The 17,500-nt window shown below is 45.4% G+C and overlaps 3 protein-coding genes across 3 annotated transcripts in view; 2 read left to right on the top strand and 1 right to left on the bottom strand.

Annotated features, from left to right (window-relative positions):
* Positions 1-3,051, top strand: part of LOC308149673 (sphingosine kinase 1-like) — a gene marked incomplete at both ends in the record, with an annotated part of 16,027 nt that extends 12,976 nt beyond the window's left edge. Inside the window, 3 exons of the mRNA XM_080522566.1 lie at positions 1-15; positions 1,031-1,146; positions 2,079-3,051. The exon at positions 1-15 is cut by the window's left edge and continues 80 nt beyond it. Of these exons, the coding sequence (XP_080378692.1) occupies positions 1-15; positions 1,031-1,146; positions 2,079-3,051 (1,104 nt within the window). The remainder of the gene's footprint in view (positions 16-1,030; positions 1,147-2,078) is intronic.
* A 3,815-nt stretch (positions 3,052-6,866) lies between these two features.
* On the top strand, positions 6,867-7,966 carry LOC308150283 (serotonin N-acetyltransferase-like; the record flags this gene model as incomplete). The annotated part of the gene is made up of 3 exons (XM_080523132.1): positions 6,867-7,014; positions 7,263-7,417; positions 7,598-7,966. 3 exons carry the CDS (start codon positions 6,867-6,869, stop codon positions 7,964-7,966), a joined length of 672 nt encoding a protein of 223 aa, XP_080379258.1.
* Positions 7,967-12,284: 4,318 nt separating this feature from the next.
* The window catches only part of evplb (envoplakin b), a gene marked incomplete at both ends in the record, with an annotated part of 19,172 nt that continues 13,956 nt past the window's right edge, over positions 12,285-17,500 (bottom strand). Inside the window, 7 exons of the mRNA XM_080523131.1 lie at positions 12,285-15,758; positions 16,020-16,112; positions 16,272-16,379; positions 16,505-16,588; positions 16,714-16,864; positions 16,994-17,187; positions 17,417-17,500. The exon at positions 17,417-17,500 is cut by the window's right edge and continues 55 nt beyond it. Of these exons, the coding sequence (XP_080379257.1) occupies positions 12,285-15,758; positions 16,020-16,112; positions 16,272-16,379; positions 16,505-16,588; positions 16,714-16,864; positions 16,994-17,187; positions 17,417-17,500 (4,188 nt within the window). The remainder of the gene's footprint in view (positions 15,759-16,019; positions 16,113-16,271; positions 16,380-16,504; positions 16,589-16,713; positions 16,865-16,993; positions 17,188-17,416) is intronic.

Genomic DNA, 17,500 nt, shown 5'->3' with positions numbered 1-17,500 from the left:
GGACTACTGTTTGAGGTACTCTACCCTGAATCACACCTCACACCCGGGCTGATTCCCGCTTTGAGTGTATTTGTTTTATTTCTAACTCCGTCCCAACCTCGCTGCATTCATCAGCTGTGAGACCAAGCTGCAGAATCACTCCCTTTCTTCGGCCGTAGACTGAAGACCCCATCTCTTCAGGCTACACCTTAACTGTCCCTCCTAAAGACCTCCATCTCTTCAGGCTACACCTTAACTGTCCCTCCTAAAGACCCATCTATTCAGGCTACACCTTAACTGTCCCTCCTAAAGACCCATCTATTCAGGCTACACCTTAACTGTCCCTCCTAAAGACCCATCTCTTCATGCTACACCTTAACTGTCCCTCCTAAAGACCCATCTCTTCAGGCTACACCTTAACTGTCCCTCCTAAAGACCCATCTCTTCAGGCTACACCTTAACTGTCCCTCCTAAAGACCCATCTCTTCATGCTACACCTTAACTGTCCCTCCTAAAGACCCATCTATTCAGGCTACACCTTAACTGTCCCTCACATCTACTTCCCCATTACCTCCAATCTACTTCCCCATAACAGTAAACTGACACCATATCCAACAGCAGTCGACTTGGTTCCTAGAATCACACAATCCCAAACTAGCAGTAACAAACAGCATACTGTATTTAACTTGTCCAAAAGTTCCCCCTTGTCGTGAAATCCATACTCTAGCTTTCAATTAACAAGTGAGGTTTGTAAGTAAGTAAGTAAAATGTATTTCTATAGCACCTATCCCAGACCAGGGGTCACAAAGTGCTTTACATATACAAGAACATAATAAAAGAGCAAAAGTCATAGCAGGTTAAAATAAAAATAAAAAAGTAACAACAATATCAACAGGACACAGAAAGACAGGCTTTTGGGGTCTATACAGGACAGTCTTTAGCTGTTTTTTAAAAGCCTCGACCGAGACCACTTGGTCTGGTTTGGGCTTTCACTCTCAGTTTGGAGAGGCTGTGGTCTGACGCAGCGTCTGTTGGTGTGTCTTGCGCCCAGGTGGTGAACGGTCTGATGGAGAGAGAGGACTGGGAGGAGGCCATCCAGACCCCGCTGGGCATCCTACCAGGGGGGTCCGGCAACGCCCTGGCAGCCTCCGTACACCACTACTCACAGTGAGTGGGCCGATAGCCCATAATGAGCCATTTAAATGCATGGAGTACAGTAGAATGGAAATTACGAGGACAAAAGGAAAAAAAAGTGATTTATCTGTTTTCGATGGATGTAATTATCACAACGGCTGACTGGGCAGAGAGTAGGCACATTCGTCAAGAGGGAGGAAATAATATACTGGATGTGTCCCCGGCCATAGTCTGCCTGCCTCCCTCTGTGGGCTTTAAGGGAGAGTCATTTTAACGGGCTGCTGATAACTGCTTCCAAAGCAGCGCTGTAATGGTTTTACGGCAAAGAGGAAGTCAGCATAATATTACTGATATAGCGCCTGTTATTAAAGTTAGTAGTCTCTACTCCTGCAACTTCTAGGGCCGGTTTCACAGACAAAGGTTTAAGGACTAGTCCTGGACTAAGTCACGCTTTCAATGTAAAAATCTCCATTGAAGATGCTTTTTTTAAGTCTAGGATTAGGTTTAAGGCCTGGAGGTTAGAGAGGCCGGCTAGCAATCGGAAGGTCGCTGGTTCGACCCCCCGCCTCAGGAGGGAGCTGCAGGTGGCCTTGAGCAAGGCACTTAACCCCTCATTGCTTCAGGGGCGCCGACTATGGCTGACCCTGTGCCTAGAGCAAAAAATACCACATTCCAACAATTGACTGACAGGTTGATTGCATGGCAAAAAATATGCGCCCCCTCTGCTGCTAGTTTACTCACCCAACCTCAACAGAAAACCACAACAAAACACTGTTACGTGTTCTCCGAGTGCACGTTCAAGTTCTTTAAACGAACTGAATCTTTTTGCTGGAAATCAGATGTCAACCCTCCCGACGTTGAATACTAATCCAGCCCGAATATGGTTGAGATCCCTCCTCCCTAAAGTGCCCCCCCTCTCCTGGTCTGTGAGCTCACTGCTGCCCCCTGCTGTCCCCCTCCTCCAGGTCCCCTCCAGCCTGGAGCGAGGAGCTGCTGCTGAGCTGCGGCTTCCTGCTGTGTAAAGGCCTGGTGTCCCGTCTGGACCTGGTGTCGGTCCACGTGGTCTCCAGCCAGACGCCGCGCCTCTTCTCCTTCCTCTCCCTGGCCTGGGGCTTCGTGGCCGACGTGGACATCGAGAGCGAGAAGTACCGCCACGTGGGCGCCATCCGCTTCCTGGTCGGCACGCTGGTGCGCCTGGCGTCCCTCAGGGTGTACCAGGGCAGGCTGGCCTACCTGCCCGTCAAAGAGGCCCGCCTCCCCCCACCACCACCACCACAGCCAGGCCAGGGGACCAACACCCACGCTCCTCCTCCTCCTCCCTCCTCCTCCGCCCCCACCCGGCACCCCTCCTCCCTCTGCTCCCCCCTGCCGAGTCGGCCCGACAACTCCTCCTCCCCCAACCAGAACTCTCGCCACCACCACGACCACCACCGCCGCGGCACCACCCACAACTCCAACAACCGGAACACCATCCACAACTCCTCCAACAACGCCATCACCACCACCACCGCCAAGAGGAGCGACCCCCCCCGGACGGGGCCCCCCGACTCCCTGCTACCAGGCCTGGAGGAGCCCGTGCCCGAGCACTGGACGGTGGTGAAGGAGGAGGACTTCGTCCTGGTGATGGCCATCTACCAGTCCCACCTGGCCGAGGACCTGTGGACCGCCCCCGGGGCGGGCCCGGACGACGGCGTGATCCACCTGTTCTACGTGAGCGCCGGCATCTCCCGGCCCGCCCTGCTGCGGCTCTTCCTGGCCATGGAGAAGGGCGCCCACCTGGCCAGCGGATGCCCGCACCTGGTGTACGAGCGAGTGAGGGCCCTGCGCCTGGAGCCCTTGTCCCCCGAGGGCGTGATCACCGTGGACGGGGAGATGGTGGAGTACGGCCCGGTGCAGGCCCAGGTCCACCCAGGGCTGGGGAGGCTCATCTCTGGTTGAGTCTCTGTGTGCTTGTCCACTCTACCGCTACTGACTGCTCCCTTCCTTTCTTACTTCGTACTTTACTACGTGAAAAGTACCAAAGACATTAATATATCAGCCTTTGGTCCAAAAAATCTGCCCTCTATTTTTCTACAGATTACGGAGAAGCATCTATCTCCTGGCTCTTATTTTTGATAGCTCCCTTCACCTTCCTCCACCAGACGCTCGATCCAGGGTCAAAGCCATGAATGGATGTTCTTGCTGCTGGCTGGTCCCAGCTGGGTGAATTTATGTATGCGTGTGTGTGTGTGTGTGTGAGCGTGTGTGTGTGTCTGCGCGTGCGTGCATCCCGTGAGTGCTCGGCGTGTGGTAGCGGGACCCAGGGCTGTGAAGAGTGCATTGTGTGCTCCGCTGTCTGACTCAATAAGCGTGACACACACGAAGAGAAGCACATTCTCCAGGTCTCCGTGAGGACACGACAGACAGCACAGGCACCTCCCATCACCCTCCCTACACTCTCCACCCCCCCCCCCCCCCCCCGCCTCCCTGCTGCAGGAGGAGCCAGGATTGACAAGAAGAAGAAGAAGAAGCCCTTCCCCTCTCGTGATCTCGGTACACTCTGCATTCTTTTACAGCCCCCCCACATGGTATTCAACAGAAATGACATCCATCGCACATGAGGTAATGCAGTATTCGTGAGACCCCCACCATCCCCCCCCACCCCATACATCAGTGATGTAATGCAACTACCCTTTCGCATCAGTGTGTCCCAGATGCACCCGCTTTCCCTCGATGCCTTCTGGGATGGCGGGGAGGGGTAAAGTGCTGATGAGGTTGTTGTGCAGCCTCGCTGCGCTGGGGCAGAAACCTGGCCGTCTGAGGTTACACTTGTAATAATCCTCCTGTCTCATCATAACCAGACACACACACATACACACACACACACACACACACGCACAATTGTACAACACTTAGCAAGAGCGAGGGGGATGGTCTGGTACTGTACATATGATCCCTCTACTCGAGCTGTCTTAAGATTGTACTCCCCCCCCCCCCCCCCCCCTAGATCACTGAGCCATCAACACCTAATGTGTCCTTATACATAAGCTTTATGAATGAATGAAAAAGGCTAGCGAACAGAAACATACAGTATAAGCAGTTGGAAATGGACAGATCACTTTTTTCGATTGTTATGGACGCTTTTATCTACCTGTAGAGAAATAGAAGAGATATATTTTAGTTTTTGGTTGAAACACACTAAGAAGGGAAACAGGATTTTTTTGCACTACGCAGCACAGCATGGGTCAGGGAGCTTTGAGAACATTGATCTCTAATCAATAAAGAGCTGGAGAGACCAGACCGGTACTTGAGTGTGTGGCCTATCCACTTGTCCTGGCTGAGAGGATGAACATTAATGCACTGGAGCAGAGAGGATTGCACATGTGAGCATTAACATCAGTTCCCTCCCTCCCTCCCTCCCTCTCTCTCTCTCTCTGTCGCTGTCTCTGTCTGTCTGTCTGCCCCCTTCTCTGTCTCTGTCTCTGTCTGACTCTCTCTCTCTCTCTCTCTCTCTCTCTCTCTCTCTCTCTCTCTCTCTCTCTCTCTCTCCAGTTCATATTAGGTGGCTACAAGATAGTTGTTGTACAGACCACAGGGAGGATATATATCTATTATTATTTTTACAAATTCCAAGTGATTTGATCAAGGAATCATAATATGAATGTTGACATGAAGACATGAAATGAAATGAAATAAAATGGATGCTATTTTTTATTATAATATTTATCTGTTTATTTTTGTCTTTGGAAATAGGCTTTAACCCCCTGCTGTTGATGACTTTTGGAATAGAAACACGACAGACATTGTCTCTGTTTGTTCCCTACAGGAGAAGGTTAAGACCTTCATGTGAGCACAATGATTTCCAATGTACTGTATAAAAAAGGATGAATCAATGAACTGCAGTATACTTGAAGGTACCATGTGCAGGTGCAGCATGCATCCCCAACTTAATGATTTTTTTTCCCCCTCATTTCTGTGGTGTATACAATATCTTACCTGTTTTTTTATTTGACCTAATAGATGTCAAATCATGCAATATAATACCTAGATACCTAATTCTCATGTTAAAGGGTGTTGGTGCTCTTAGCTGCAGTCTCTGCAAGAAGACAAGGCTGTGTCCAGTACTGACCATGCACCATGCAGCATACTGCACATGTGTGAACACATAGTGTACATTAGGTCAGAGATTAGCTATGCAAAGCGTTGAGCTCTGTGCTCTTATGCCTCAGTGCACACGCTGCTCTGTATGACGTCTGTAGATGTGGTACACGGTCGCCTCCTAGTGGATTTGTCTAGCCAAATCATCCTAATGGTAGAAGGAGTTCTTTCTTGGAACATGCTGTACAGTATAATCGATACATGCACTGTTCCCAACATAATGTATACAAGCTGGCTTTCAACTGCCAGCCATTTAATTTGAGTGTATCAACAATCACTTTGTTATATTGAATCTGAATGTTAATAACCTATCTATACATTACTGCAGGTACAGTATCTCAAGCCAGACAATATTCGGAGCATTTCTCCTCGTCCATAGTTGGTTTCAACATTCCTGTACATCAATACACACTTGTTATACATGTTTAGCCCCTCACCTCCGTGTGGGATAAGTGGCCTTGTGTTGAACTACTGTTGTCTTACTGTGTCTATCATGATGTGCCCTTGATTATTTTGTTGGGCGACTACAGTACAGAAATGTTTTTTTGATATTCAAATATCAGTCGGCCTACTACTCATTGTCATTACGTTCATGTCATTTTCAGTGTCATCATTCCTGTGTTAGAGATCTGTTTCCAGTGTTTACTTTTGTAAGAACCAAAACTGGATTCATGAAGCCTGCTGTAATAATCGACTGTCTGAATTGTAATAAAACCAACATGCTTTAATATTTCTGTCTTGTTCATTATTGTCCAAACGATTCAACTGTATGAGACCTATTATTGTATATCATCAACGGTTGAGACAGAAACCTTTAGAAAGTTGCCGTTTACATTTTGATAAATGAATACATTTGGCTACACAGTTGAAGCAAGGGGTGACCGATCGGGAATACTTCTCAAGACCTTGTCAATCGTGTAACTCTTAGGGATGATGGAGCTTTAATCCGCAGAGTTGTGGAAACAATTCCCGTAATCCCTTGTGACTCATAGTAATAATCACTGGGTAGGTCTATAATGAAGGGGGGAGACGTCTTTCTAAGACAGAAGAAAGAAAGAGAGAAGGCCATCAACTTCGTTTGTATCACGTAAGTGTTTTTTTTAGATTGTGCATGTCAAGTTTGAGGTTAAATGTGAACCAAGGTCATCTTTTTGCGCATAAATCATCAATGTTATGACGACCTGTTTTATTTGTAGAGAGTGATGGCAGTCATATACAAACACATTGAACAACAACTAGATGTTTTCCGGTACCCATCTATAACTCAGTGTAATCATAATACATACTTTGGATGAAACGAAAGGGTCAACAGGACCATGATTAATTGTTGGGTTTGGTTGATTGCTCTCAATCTCTGGCGCACATTACATTCATCAGCACTGACGTCATATTCACATGTAAATGCCTACCAATTATCTAAACACGGATGATGTTATAAATACGGTCTCGAATAACTCTTCTTGATTTGGACCTCCGCAGGCTTTTGCAACAAGAGGAGTAAAACGAGAGAGTGACAGTGCGCACTAACGGCCAAGGGAGTAGACTCTAAGAACGAGAAGAAGAAGATTCAGAAAGGAAGATACAAGTAATCGAAGTGCGGCCAAAATAGTTGAAAGATGTCAGTTGTTGGCGCCCAGCCTTTCCTGAAACCGAAACACCCGTCAAGTCCCACTGGTGTCCAAAGAAGACACACGCTTCCAGCGAGCGAGTTCCGACCTCTCAACACGCAGGATGCCATAAGCGTGTTTGAAATCGAAAGAGAGGGTGAGTTGACATACTGTATATAATAGATATGCTGATTTTAAGTTCCCTTCAGCTATCATCTTCAGTTGTTTAACAGTTGTACCCAAAGCGCGCGAAAACTTCTGTGCCAACCGCGTCTCCATGCGTGTTGCGCACAGTGATCAATCCAGTCTCTTTGTCTTATAAGACCCACACATATTGTGGTGACTTTATACAGAGATTAATACAAAGATATATTCTTTTGAATAAGTATTTATTTTCTCCATCAGCCTTCATTTCCGTGTCAGGAGAATGTCCACTCCACCTGGATGAGGTGCGTCATTTCCTCACGCTGTGTCCGGAGCTGTCTATGGGCTGGTTTGAGGAGGGTCGACTCGTAGCCTTCATCATAGGGTCTATGTGGGACGAGGACAGGCTTACCGCAGTAAGACACATTCTATCATGTTTTACTAGTGTCTTTTTGATACCAACCTACTAGTTTACACCTGTCAGTCATTGTATCGGTAACTGAATAAAATCACAGCACGTGAATAGAACATGTAATTGAATCACATTTTAACTCATGCATACTTCAATTACACTTCGCTTTTTCCCTTCACCTCAGGACGCACTGACTCTCCACAAGCCTCGGGGTCATACAGTCCACATCCACATTCTGGCGGTTCACCGGACCTTCCGGCAACAGGGAAAGGGCCCTATCCTGATGTGGCGCTACCAACAGTACCTTCGCTGCCTGCCCAACGTGCACTGCGCTGTACTCATGTGCGAGGACCTCCTGGTTCCCTTCTACCACAAGTGTAGCTTCACGGTGCTGGGCCGCTGCTCCATCACCGTCGGGACCCTGACCTTCACAGAGATGCAGTTCCCTGTGAGGGGCCACGCGTTCATGCGTCGTAACAGCGAGGCATACGGCCTCCCTCAGCATCTGTTACTGTTGTCAGAGGAAAAGGGCAGTGACGCTGTTGAAGTGTAGATTTTTTTTTTTTTACTAAGACAGATAGGCCTATTGTCCTATTGTACAGTTCAACTATGATGTAAATAAATTGATTTAGGTTTAGTTTAAGCAGTTGGAGTTATAATTAGGCACATATTACATTTAAATGTCAATAAAGAATTTGCACATTGTCAGAAAACTTTTCTTTATGTTGTACATACAAGGGACCTCAATTTGAAGCAATGACATCATGAAAAAAACGGGACCTACCTAAACTTAGATATTATTCTTTATTTAATAAGGAAATCACTGGCTCGTGTTTTTCTGTTTTCTTAACAAGTTAAATTAAATGAAATCAAAATAATTCTAAGTTTAAGTTCTGGAGTGCGTCCAATGTTTTTCATTCATTCATTTCAATTCTAATGTTAACTGACCTTCCGATGCTGCTTTGTGTTTTTTTTGTGTGTGTGTGTGTGTGTGTGTGTGTGTGTGTGTGTGTGTGTGTGTGTGTATCCATCTCTCTAGTGAATGTTTGAGAGGAATGTGTTTCGTGAATGCTTTTTCTGTTGTCTTTTGTGACCTAGAGCATTTGAAAAAGTACTTGTGACTGTGAGATTGTCTGAGTCTGAGTTTCTCCCACTGTGACACTGAATGTAACAATATATTCAAACTAAGTGACTTTTTTTATTCCATAATGTATGCTACCTTTTGCTACATTTGTGAGTTACAAAGCAGTAGGGTAGTTGAGTGTGATGAGTTTTTGCAATGTTGATTAAGTACAGTTAGCTACACGTTACATTGATTGAGTAATGAGTTACATAGTTTCAGATTGCTCCAAGGTTTGGGCTATAAGCCGCCCACTCCTTTAACTCCTCCTGCGCTCCACACGACCATGGAAAGACGTCACTGACTACCGGGCTTTAGCAGCTCAACCCTGCCTCTTCTATCTCTATTAGGCATTAGGCATTAGCTTTTGTAAAGATCTGAGGGTTTAAAGGAAGAGAGACACTCATTGGTGTGCAAGCAAACAGGGGCATGACCTCAACAAAACAAGCCCCTGTTTGTGGTAAATGGGTGGTAGGCTTTTGCTGTGCACAAGTTGAAGAGAAAGTTGTTTTGTTATTTGAAGGCCTGTAACAGTTAGAGGATACTTCCTGTTTGGATATCAGACCAACTAAAGCCATTGTTTGTCTGTTCCGTTCTCTTTAGCTGGTGTGACCAGTACCAACCGTGTATTGATTCAACATGTTTTTATAAAGACAATAAAGAATCAAATCTGATTTGAATAAATGAACGCACACTTTGTTTTGTCTTTCTAACTATGTTTTTGACCAAACATAACAACACCAACAGTTATTTATCTTTTTGGTGTACGGAGCATATTTACTCATAGAACAAGTGTGGGAACTTCACATACACAAAATACAGCAGGATTATATTGCACATTTCTATATAGTAAAAGGTAAAAGAAAGACACAAAAGAAAACTATAACCTCCTCTTACTGACACAACTCCTTAAATTGGTCATCTCTCCCATCTATCTATCTATCTATCTATCTATCTATCTATCTATCTATCTATCTATCTATCTATCTATCTATCTATCTATCTATCTATCTATCTATCTATGGATCGAATCTATGGATTCGGTGAGTAATCCCCACTACTACCTGTCACATATTACATATTACATTTCCTCATATATCATGGTTTTAGGAACTGTATGTATTTTCAAACATGTACACATGACAAACATACACAAACAAACATGGTTATCTCGCCCATCCTTTCTTAGTATGAGGTGTGCATTTTCCTTGTTGTTGTAGGTAAGGTTGCATTATTTTCCAGCCATTAGTGAGGGGTGCTGTTGGATGAGGTCACAGCAAGAGGCCCATCATTCAGAGAGTCTACTCCCCCATCAGAGTCAAAAGCCTGAGTTACTACTGCATTACTGTAAACAAGGCACAGCTGTAAGGGATGTCTATTCATGCCGAACCAGAGAGAGGTGGGAGGCAACGCTGAGATAAATATGCTTTCTCTTACAGTATTTGCATCTGACACAGCAGGGTCAGACACTGGTCTTGCATTAAGGAAAATTGTCCCACAGTAATACAAAAGGGTCTGTAATTACTGCTGTGATCCCTCAATCATATTTCCATGATTGAAAACCACTTATCATACTTCCATTGTGAGAAAAATTCCATCCATCATGCCATGTGTGTCATACAGTATATACGCACTTTATCTGTATTGTATGCATGTAATTGTGTGGGTAGCACTTCAATGAGATGTGAGATCACTGGAATACACGACCTCTTGACACTGGTCCTCCATGCCACAGATACGTGGTATAACCAGGTGGGTTTAGGAAGGGTATGATCACGTTTGTTTTAGTTCGTAATCAGTTTTGGATATGGGTAGTCAATAGCTAGCTGATAAGTCACTTCACTAACCTAGTATATGATACACATCTGGACCAAATAGTTCACTTGACTATCATCAAATGTCACTGTTATATCAATGGTCCTTCCTCACTTTCTATCCCTGTCTGTGTGACCAGTTATGGCATCAGGTCAGTGAATGGGAAATATCTGTGCCATTACAGCACTGTGTGGGTTGACCCTGTAGAGTTAAAAGCCTCAGACACCTCTGTCCCACCTGCACACCCCCTGTAACTGTTGACACGGGCCGTTTACCCTCCAGACAGACAGGCTCATGTCCAGTAATCCCATAAAGTCCTTCCAGTAACGAGCTAATCTGTTTACCAGGCAGCCCTCTTGTTTACCAGGCAGCCCCCCTTCTTTGACCAGTACTCCCACACTAACTCACTTCTCTTTACAGGAAAAGGGGATGAATGATTCAATCAGTTTAACCTTGTTTAGCTCTATCCTGGCTTCCTAGCATACAAGCCCACTCGCTATATATAGTATATCTGTCTCTAATACTGAGAGTGTTCAATAGTTGGGTCAACTTTGGGAGTCCATTCAAACCACAACCAGACACTAACCATAATACCAAACGTGTTTTGGAACTGCAACACTTCTATATTTCCATGACTGAAATGGAGTGAGTAGACATGCTACAAGTGACTCTGGTGCATTTGGTTCTGTTGTCATATGGTTTGAGAGAGGTCGTGTGCACATTCAAACTGTCTCCCCATGTGTAGATGTTTACAATGCAAACAGGGTGGGAATCTACTTATGGTATGTCCATGTCATTCAGCACAGCTCTCACTTCACAGCCAAAGACACTATTATCTGTTATCATGTGACTGACCACTAGACCCATGTGCATGTCATTGTCACCCCTAACATACAACGTGTGATGTGTTGAGTCATACCTAATCTTTATCCTTAATCCATCATCTCCCATCGTAGGATTCACCACATCTTAAGGGTTCCAGTAAACTTCTTTGTAACAAGCTGCAGGTTCTGTGAGAGGGTAGACACCCTTTCACTCAACAGAAAGCGATTCCATATATGTTTTATTGTACATTTATATTTTGACATTTCTGACATTGATCAGACGCAGATTGTACTGTATCTGATCCTCTGGGTGCAGACCATAATTCAGGTTCCAGGTGCATACAGGTTTTGGTTAATGGACACATCTATCTGGGCAAGCAGATACTATTACTTTAACCATTCATAAAACATCCTCTACTTCCTAATCACACCCCCTGACTCTGGTAGGACACAACAGAAGGCCTACAGAGCAACACATGTAATATCAGATTTGAATTTAATGCCTTTACCTAATGCTAATACCTTGGTGTATGGTGCTGCCATCTAGTGGACATTACACATTACACACTCAAGATGGACATCTTCATCCTAGTTATCACCCCTCCTATCCAATGATTAACCAGGATCCAAGGATACATAAAGTGAATTGATAATATGAGAATCTCTTACCACAATTAACTCACAATAATATAAAAGAAGTCACACAAAGACAAATGTTTATTTTGCTAAATTTAATGAACTGTGCTGATGATATCAAACAAGATTTATTGGGAATATAGCTCTCAAAATGTTTGAAAACAAATCACACTGACATTTTCATTAAAGTTCATCAACATAATATGATTTCAATACATAGATTTCAATGTTATGTTTACTGCAACTCTTAACAATCATAGTATCAATGAAGAACAGATGAAATACAGTATAACCCAGACATCTCCTGAAAATAAGAATTTTCACTAACTTTTCCATATTATTAAAACATGTTTGCATTTTCGTTCACTTTGATATGTATTTGTGCAGTTGCAAACTGCTGGTTTATCACATATTTAGCACCTGGAGCTGTAGCATTTCTCAATGGCAAATACTGTATGCAACATGGCTAGACTTGACTAGGAATTGAATCGATACATGGAGTACGATGGGGCATCTGTGGAGTCGGTGGAGGCTACAGGGAGCAACAGGAGCCCTGTGCTAACATCTTTCTTACAGCGATCCATCGCCTGTTTGTATGACATTTTTTCTTTCGTGATGGGGTCGACCAACCCTTTGGTGTAGGTGGACTCATCTTGGAGGTCCTTGGCCACTGAGCTGTCGATCACCTTGGTGTAGAGAGCATCTTGGACACTGATGCGGCCAGCCCGATGGGGGTCCACCAGGCCCCCGGTCAGGTACTGTGCCTCCAGGTACCTCATGGCGCTATCATGAGTTATCCAACCTTTTTCAGCTGCCTGTCCTACCGAGAGACGCTCTTTGGTCACAGGATCCTCCACTCCAGTGAAGGCCTTCTGGCCGTTCAACAGCTTATGCAGGTGACTCGTATCAATTAGACCTCGCTCAGCTGCCTTGTGAACAGAGTACCTGTCCTTTCTGTTGAGGTCAATGATGCCGCCTGTGGCTGCCTGCGCCTCCAGTAGCATGAGGGCTGTGTCTGGGTCAATGAGTTTTCGGGTGAGGGCACTCCGCACGGACATACGGCCGTCGGTGGTGGTGTCGAGAACGCCAGAGATGGGGAAGAACTCATCGCCGCTGGAAATGGTCAGTGGAGGGCTGCTGTTAAGATTTGTGAGGCTCCCGTAGGAAGACCTTAGTGATGATGGCATTGAGCTCAAGGGAGATGACGGAGAGGCCTTTGTGGGTGACCGTGGGGTTGCGATTGGACCAATGTAGGGCTTTGGTTTAGATTCCCCAGCAACCAGGAGGGCAAATTCTGAGATAGGCATTTTACCATCCTTGTAGCGCTGCAGATCATACTGAGTTAACCGGCCGGCCTTCAGAGCATCCTTGACCGAGAACTGCTTTCCACTCTTGCGATCCTGCAAGATGGAGGTCTCCCCTTCTGGACCCATTGACATTACTTCTTCCCAGTTACACTCCAGCTCCTGAAGGTGAATGTACTGGTTACGGTCAATCAAGCCCTCCAGGTAAGCATCATAGGGTGACATATCTTTGCCCGTCTCTGGATCGAGGATGGTGATTTTAGTGGAGATATTGGTCTCTCTGGTGTGTGTATCAGAGTGGTCCTCTTTCTTCAAATTGTTCGCCAGCTCCATGATGGTGGTCTCCTTTTGATGTATTTTGTCTTTTTCATACAGGATTTCCCTCTCCATACGTTGTACGTCAGATTCCATCTTGATGGTCTTCTGCCTGCTCGTCTGGTTCCTCTCGCTCATCAGCTTAGACTGTTGCTGGAATGATATGGTTATGTCCTGTCTCTCGGATTCTAATGTCCTCAGTTCTTTGAGGATATTGTCCTTGTCTTTGGACAGGGCATCTCGCATGAGGGTGAGGCTGCTTTCCTCCTGAGAGGTGCCTGACCTTGTGGTCTGCAGATGGGTCACTTTAGTGGTAAACCTTTGGATTTCGTCCTCCTGGTCCCGTCTGGCATTTCTCTCCTGCATCACTAGATCTCTGAGATGGTCCCTCTCCGCCTCCACAGCCTGGTCCTTTTCCACCCGAATCACCTCTCTATAGATGGTCCTTTCAATTGACTTCTCTTTGCGCAGGATGTCCAATTTAATCTTCAGGTTTCGGATCTCCCTCTCCAGACGACTGATGTTGGAGCCCTCTGTATCCATGTCTGTGCGTAAGTTACTGGTTAGCTTCTCTAGCTTAGGGTCCCTCTCTACTTTGAGGACCTCCTCAATGATGATCTTCTCTTCAATGGGAGGAGGGGCATTTTCAAGCTCATGGATTCGAGATTTGATCTGTCTAAGCACTGTCTCCACCTGAATCTTCTTTTGGCCTTCATCCATCAATGCCAGGTTCCTCTCTTTTTCATCCACCAGGAGTCTTAGCTGCCGAACCTCTAATTCCAGTTTCCTACGGGATTTTGCCTCGTCATCCAAGCTCTGGTTTAGTTTTTCATGCTCCAGGATCTGCTTGGGGTCCTTCTGAAGATGCACCACTTCCTGCATCACAATCCTCTCCTCTGGCTTCTGCCTCTCGAGCACAATGACCTTGTTCTGTAGGTCAAAGACATTTTCCTCCACATTGCGGCGTTCCTTGATTTCCTCCCGCAAATCTCTTCTCAGGCGGTCAGCCTCCTTCTCCACGAGGGGGTCATTCTCGTATTTTATCAGCTCTTTGGTTACAAGCTTGGTCTCCACCTTAGACTTTTCAATCTTCCATTCATCTCTCTCTCTGCGCAAGCGGCTCAGTAGATCCAGGGTGCTGTCATATGTGACCTGCAGACGGTTAACCTGGTCATTCAGCCTCTTCAACTCCCTAATGACCTCTGGGCTCTTCTCTTCTTTGATTACTTCCTGGGTCACATCTTTATACTCCACTTTGGGTTTCTGGGAACGCAGGGTCTTCACATCCACCATGACAGTGTTGATTTCTCTCTCCAGATTACTACAATGTCTGCTGGAGTCCTGTAGTTCTTTCTTTAGCCTCGCCAGCTCCACCTCTGTGTCTGGGTCCACTCTGTAAATCTCATTGATGATCTCTGTGACTTTCAGCTTGGGCTTTATCATCTCCACTTGACTGTAATGGAGCTGAAGGCTGGTGAGCTCTTTCATTAAGTCACTGTTCTCGATCTTCTTTTCCTCCAGGTCGGTGCGGATCCTCTTAGCCTCTTCAATGAGTTCTGGATCTTGGTCTACCCTCTTCAACACCTTGGTAATGATCTTCGGTTGGATAGTGGGAATGACCCTCTCCAATGTGTTTATTTGGCTCCTGGTGCGGAAAATGTCATCATTGAGGGCCTTGGATCGTGACCCCTCCTCTGAGATCTCGGTCTCAAAGGTTTTTACAGCTTTCAGCATCACAGGATCCTTCTCCAGTCTCACCACCTCCTTCTTCACCACTCTCTCTTTGATTGTTGGTCTCTTTGATGCCAGAAACGTGATCTCGGTTTTCATCTGGACTGTCTCAGTCTCTCTCACCTGGACCTTCTGTCTCAGCTTGCTCATTTCATCTTTCAGCTTGATGGCCTCCTTGTCTAGCTGGGGGTCCCTCTCAAACTCTGTCACCACCTTGGTTACCAGCTGAGGTTTGACATTGGTCAGCTCAGTCTCCAGGCGGACAATCTTTTCACTGACAACATCTATCTCTGTCTTGGTACCTGAACGTTTTACAGCCTCATCTTTAATCCTGTTCTTCAAGGACACCAGGTCACTCTCCAGCTTGGGTTCACGGTAGTACTGCACCACTTCCTTCTCTTCCACTCGTTCCACACCTCTACGGCTCTTCAGAGACACAAATCTCTTCATGTAGGTTTCCAGGTCGTTCTCAGCATGGGAGCGCCTGGACTTCTCCTCCATCAGTTCCTTCTTTAGACCATCTGTCTCCACCACGTTCTTCTGCTGGCTCTGCAGCTGTAGCTGCTGTTTCACCACCACTTGGCTCACCTTCTCCTCATTCTGTTAAAGGGAGATACAAGAGAGACATTTGGTGTAACCTATAATGTTGAAACATAACTGTTACTATTGTTAAAAAGGGTTTGTGAATCATTTCACTGCATGTTCTCAATAGAGGAGGCTAGAGCTCTCTACATGTCGTCAGAAACTATACTTAGAGGCTAGAAGTAATAATATCTTCATGAATTCAATAAATTATTGTTCTGTTCCAAACCATAAGCCATGGCCTACAGAATCATCTGTTGATTGGTCATTTTGTCATACCTTGGCCATGATGTTCTTAGCCAATCCCATTTTGTTGAGCAGCTGGTCATTCTCAGCAGACACTTCTGAGTAGAAGTTGAGTAGAGCTTGCTCCTACAACAGAAGCACACAGTCTCCAATCAGATCATGACTCCTCAAAGTAAGACAACCATAAGATTTTAAAGGACTCAAGGAAGACTAGCCAAATGGTATGCTAATAAAGACCATATTAAACAATAACAATTGGAGTAGCTGAAGTCAGATCTTAAATACCTTTTTCTGCACACCGTCTGCCATGGTGTTGGAATGGCGTCTTTTAGCATCTGTGACGTCCTCATCTTTCAGTGCAACACGGTACTTGTCTGACTTGGCCTCGTACTCCTGAAACACACGATAAAACAAATACTGAGTAATTCTCCAAACACCATTGACCTGAACAGCTGATATAGAATGTTAAAATTGTGTCTTTGATGGAGAAAATAACATGACATATTTGTTTAACTCACATTGAGGACATTCTGCAGGTCACGGGAAAGGGCCACAGCTATCTTGACGTCATCTGATTTCCTCTTTATGTCCTCTACCACTCTCTTAATAGAGAACAATCAGTCAATGAGAACATGTGAATCATACATTACTACTTAAACATGAAACATACAGCACTACCACATAAAAAGCTAAATGGACTGTGGAAAAATTAAAGACTTCCACTAACCTTCTGAGATTTTTGCTTGGAGTTAATTTGAGAAAGATCATCACTGGATTTGATCTTATTATTGGGCAGGTTGGTCAGGAAGAAGTTCAAAGATTCGACAGCACTCTGGAATCCTTGGTTCTTACTGGTTGCCTCTTGAATTAGAAATGTCCTGTAATAATAGATAAACAAGTATCAGTACATCGGAAAATCACAAAAGACAAAAGACAAATTTGCTTAGTTTTTTTATTCTGATTAGCTGAATGGCGTCCTATGGGTATAGTACCTATGGGCCTCTCACCTCTCCTGTATCTGACTGTTGACACTGGTGCAGCGGTTCCTCAGGTGTTTAACCTCTGTCTCCTGCCGGCGGATGTCTGGGCAGTACTCATGGAAGCCCTTCTGCAGGGAGCTGCACAGCTTCTCTGTGGACTCCAGTTCTTTACTCAGCTTCTGCATGTCATCCTGCTCCAGGGCTACTTCCTTACGGATACTCTATATGGAGGACAAGGGAAAATAAGAGGGGATAAGCAAAGGGGACGGATCCATCAGAATGAAGCAGTTCACATAAGACTCTTACCTGGATGGGTGTGTAATCAGGGCAATATGATCAGAGAATGAAAATACCTAAAATATACTGAATCATGTAATAGGCCATTATGAGAAAAACCCATCAATGTGCTCATTCAATATAACTTGTTGATTGACTGAAATGGTGTGTCACCTGAAGCTTCTGGGTGCGGGTTTTCAGTGTATTGGGTACATCTGGGATGGCAGCGTCTTCAGCCAGCTGCTTCTCAAACCCAGA

This window comes from Nansenia antarctica (genome assembly GCF_963989245.1).
Source record: "Nansenia antarctica genome assembly, chromosome: 2".
NCBI lineage: Eukaryota > Metazoa > Chordata > Actinopteri > Argentiniformes > Microstomatidae > Nansenia > Nansenia antarctica.
This window is presented reverse-complemented; position numbering and strand designations above follow the sequence as displayed.